Source organism: Hydra vulgaris, chromosome 11 (genome assembly GCF_038396675.1).
Source record: "Hydra vulgaris chromosome 11, alternate assembly HydraT2T_AEP".
Taxonomy (NCBI): Eukaryota; Metazoa; Cnidaria; class Hydrozoa; order Anthoathecata; family Hydridae; genus Hydra; species Hydra vulgaris.
The window spans coordinates 54160696-54165582 of NC_088930.1; the positions used below are offsets into that span (position 1 = coordinate 54160696).

The following is a 4887-nucleotide window of genomic DNA, read 5'->3' on the forward strand; positions in this document are numbered from 1 at the left end:
TCCTGATATACAAAATAAGTGGATGGTGCCAATTGCAGAAGTCTTAGCTAAACTTCCTATTCTAAACAATGCAGGAAGCATGTTAAGAGGTTCTGGTATGATATTCAAAATTGATTTTTTCACATTTAAACTTCGTTGAATGTTATGAACTCTCTCAATTCGAATAATAGAAAAATTTTATGTTTATCTAAATCCATTTTGTATTCACACTGTTTGTTTTTTTATTGGTATCTTTTTATTGATAAGAGTGATTGAGTAGCATTTTCATTTTAGTTTATTTGAGTATACAAAAAACTCATTAATGGTTTGAGATCTTTATAAGAATAATTATGTTACTCTTAATAATTCTGTTGATTTTGTTATTGTTAATAATTACTGTTAAACAAAAAAATTAGGACTTAAGAAACATTTCTTGTCCTTTTATTATATTTCCTAAACTGCCCCAACATTGTCCTAAACTACCCCCTCTTATGGGGTAGTTTAGGACAATGTTTTCATCGTAGTGCAATAGGACAATAGTTTTTATCGTAGTGCGCTTTCATCTAAGTAGTTTCGAGGTTTTAAATCCATCCCTTAGCATATTAAATGTTTTAATTTTTTAATCTTGCTTGATATATTTGATATATAGAAAAAAAAATACAGAAAAAAAGACTTTGTTTGTCAAAAATATATACAGAATATTTTAAAATTTTCTCATTTATAAAGATAATATACACGATCGTTCACAATTTTAGACGTTTGAACGTAATTTTAAACGACATATTGTTATTAAGTTTGCGTAATTTTAAATGACGTATTGACCTTTAAATGACAATAACCAAATATATGTAATAGTGTATAGCGAATTCTTGATAAGACCATCGTTCTTCTGCTAGGTTCCCGCGTTCTTCTGCTAGGTTCCCACGTTCTTTAAATAATGATGACTCGTTACAAAAATTTTTTTGTTCGGTACAACATTTGTGGATTTTTATTATAATCTATACTTTGTCAACAATTTGTTTATATATAAAGAAATATATTTCTTATAAGAACGTGTTGAGAGGCTAGTTTTCGCTTTAATGGCTGCCAAGAGTTCAGTGTCAAACACGCATTAATGGGCACTTCTAATACTATTACTACTACTACTACTACTACTACTACTACTACTACTACTACTACTACTACTACTACTACTACTACTACTACTACTACAACAAAATTCTAAAATATCTTAAAAAAAGAGGAATTTTTTTTTTTAGGAGACAATGTGATACAAAATGCCAAAATATTTCAATAACCCCTTCCTCGCCTAAAACTCCTGAATCCGTCAATGTTTGCTAATACCATCATTTGCTACATTATTTGCTTATATATTAATATATTTCCTATTACTATATGTTTTTAAAATAAAGTGAACTTATTTAACTACCTAGATTAATTAAAATTTTATTGAGTAATTACAATTACTAATGGTTAAAACTATGTGCGTATCCTTAAAATAATTTATATTTAAGCTTTTAATAAAAATAGTTTCAGTGAACTTTTGTTGTTTTTTGTGCAGTGAAACTCGTTTTTTTGTCGGTTACAAATAAGAAGATGATGTAGTTCTAGCAAACATAATTTATTCATTTAAGAGAGTCCAGGCAAATCTAAAATCGAAGTTTCAAATTATCCATTTGGATCAGACAATATGTTTAGTATTTTGTCAATCTTGACACTTTTTTAAATACAATAACATAAATACAAAAATTCAAAACAAAATCTTTTCTCATGATTAAAATTCTTTTTTGCTTGAGCAAAAAAGAATTTTAATTATGAGAAAAGTTTTTATATAATACACGTATTTTATATAATTCACGTATAGCGTTACACACGATCCACATATAGCATTACACACGATTCACATATAGCGTTACACACGATCCACATAGAGCGTTAAATACAACATAGCCGAACGGGCTTATTAAATTTTTTTTTAATAAATTTTAGACCATAATTTTCTTTCAGACCATCCGCAATTTATTAGGACTAATTACCTGAGACATTAATGACAAAAATATTACTATGATGGCATATGCAAATCAAATTTCTGTCAGTGTTTAGATGTTTCAGAAGTATTTAGATTTTTTAAAAGTTCTCTCCCTTTCATATGTTATAGCATATAATATCTTTATATATGTTATGTATATAACTTCTGTAAAATTTCAAAAATATTTTCTTTTGTCTTTTAAAAAATTTAAAAATTAAAAAAAAAAGAAATTGAAAAAAAAAAATGCAAGCGTAAGGACTTAAACTACCGAGACTCATCATTGAAACGCTGCAAAATAACCAATTTGGTTATTTTGCACAATAGAGTTAGTCACTTATAATAACTAAATAAAAATATTTTTTTACAAACCTCAAACACTATATAATAAAATAACTTGTCCTGTAGGTTTTTATTTTTTATTTTACTTTGTAGAAATATATATATATATATATATATATATATATATATATATATATATATATATATATATATATATATATATATATATATATATACATATATATACTTATATATATATTTTATTTTACTTTGTAGAACTTTATATACATATATATATATATATGAAGACCTCAGTGGAAAAACCGGCGTTGTCACATTTAAAAAGTATTAAGAAAGTATTTGTTGATCATTAATAAATGTCTTTATTTAAAGCAAAGAAAAAAAAAATTTTGTATAACAAATTACAAAATGTTTTGTTTTTGAATAAATTTTAAATAAAATAATTATAATATAAATTTTTTTAAATTGCTTAGTTTCATTTGCTTTAAATAAAGACTTTTATTAATGATCAATAAATACTTTCTTAATACTTTTTAAATGTGACAACGCCGGTTTTTCCACTGAGGTCTTCATATATATATATATATATATATATATATATATATATATATATATATATATATATATATATATATATATATATATATATATATATATATATATATATATATATATATATATATATATATATATATATATATATATATATATATATATACACATACTTAAAGTTTGGATTAGTAGCCTCTTAATAATAATCATTTCTCTGGTTTCAATTGCTGTAGCAAATTAAAAGTCTATAGAATTTCTAAGGATAATCTTTTAGCTGAGTTTCAGCAATACATTTTTTAGTCAATATGACTCATAATATTGTTAATAGAATTGAATATTACATCAATTAATAGCTTAAAAGTTCAGTTATATCACTAATGATTATTCAATGAAACATTGATCTGAATATCTTTAGAACTTCTTATGCAGTTTTAGGTTTGTGTATTGTAAAACAAAATTGAACAACTTGTGTATTGCGTTCGCGAATAAATAAAATTCCTCTTTCAGATATGATGCAACCTGCGTCGATTGTTAAATACAAAACAATTTTTGTAGAATGTAAAAATTCAATGAAGTAGTTATTGATTTTTAGGCTTGATGCAAACATTATTTATCATTAGATCAAATGCAATAGTTTAAAATTTTCATTTTTTATAAATTAATTTTTAGTTAAACATATTTAGACATGATAAACTTTCCATACTTGATTTGCTGATAAAATGGATCTAATTAACTTGAGGGGGTAATCTTCTCTCTTACAGTGATACAAAAAATATACAAAGGCAATAACGCATATAGTATATAGGGATAAACAAGTTGATGTATAACATTTTTGACTCACCATCCAGAAAACTAAAACTAAAAATGCCAACACAATTAAAGCGTACAAGGTAAATGCGTACACCATAAAGCCAAAGCTGTTTTTAGGAAACGTCCACTAAATGAAAACAAAAATATAATCGTATATTGTAGATATCCAAACATTTCTTTAAAAATAATTGAAGTTTACACACACACACACACACACACACACACACACACACACACACACACACACACACACACACACACACACATACACACACACACACACACACACACACACACACACACACACACAAACACGCACACAAACACACACAAACACACACACACATATATATTTAAGTTTTTATAGGTTCAAATATACCTTATAAATTGGTTTATATCCCAAAGGTTTTACAACAATTTCGGATAAACATATCTCACATGAAGATTTCACACCTAAATTTTTCTCTGTTGGTTGTATTAACCATTTTATCATACAGCTTTCATGAACATATTTCATTGTTCCTGAACATTCGCAAGGTGCTATTAAGTTGTCGCTATTCTCTAAGCAAATACGACAAATGTCAACGGCTGACGTTAGTTTTTCCGTTCCTTGATGTTCCCCATCATCAAGATGAATTACAAAGTTATTGTCTGTTCCCTTGTATTCACTATTTTTTTCAAAAGAAATATTTAAATTATTGGAGAACTGCTTACACGAACTGAGACTTTCGATTGTCTTATTAAAATTTGCATGTTTATTTTCGATACAAATACTTTCAATCGACATTTGAAAACTGCTTTTAAAATATTTAAATATTATAAAATACAACTATATATAAAACTATTTTATTAAGAATTAAATAATAGAAATCTATATCGAAATATTTATTTTCTATTTTTATCTGATTTGTTACATCCGTCATTTTATTAAAACGTGATCATAATATCCGAAGCACAGTTTATTTTAACATGATTATCGGTAGTTTTTTTTTTGTTTTGCATTTGTCTTTTATTACGTATATTCAATGGAATGTTGATGATTTTTAAAAGTTACGTTAAAAACGAATGTCGAGAATATTGTCGGTAATTCTTCGGTAAATTGTAAGTTTAATTACCAGCTATCTCTATTCGTAAAGCTTTTGTTGTTCTATTAATACTTTTTATTAACTGTAATTATTAAAACGTATTAAATCACAAAAGCAAAAAGTAAACACAGA

The 4887-nt window shown here is 25.6% G+C and overlaps 1 protein-coding gene across 1 annotated transcript; it reads right to left on the minus strand.

Annotated features, from left to right (window-relative positions):
* Positions 1-3539: 3539 nt before the first annotated feature.
* On the minus strand, positions 3540-4457 carry LOC124813144 (E3 ubiquitin-protein ligase MARCHF2). The gene is made up of 3 exons (XM_065809645.1): positions 4050-4457; positions 3702-3797; positions 3540-3614 (listed from the first exon to the last, which is right to left on the minus strand). Exons 1-3 carry the CDS (start codon positions 4455-4457, stop codon positions 3540-3542), a joined length of 579 nt encoding a protein of 192 aa, XP_065665717.1.
* Positions 4458-4887: the final 430 nt, after the last annotated feature.

Coding starts and splice junctions, on each gene's coding strand:
- LOC124813144 (XM_065809645.1), bottom strand. CDS start 4,457: ATGTCGATTGAAAGTATTTGTATCGAAAATAAACATGCAAATTTTAAT. Junction 3,798..4,049: donor GATATAAACCAATTTATAAG/GTATATTTGAAC, acceptor GTTTTCATTTAG/TGGACGTTTCCTAAAAACAG. Junction 3,615..3,701: donor TAGTTTTAGTTTTCTGGATG/GTGAGTCAAAAA, acceptor TATCACTGTAAG/AGAGAAGATTACCCCCTCAA.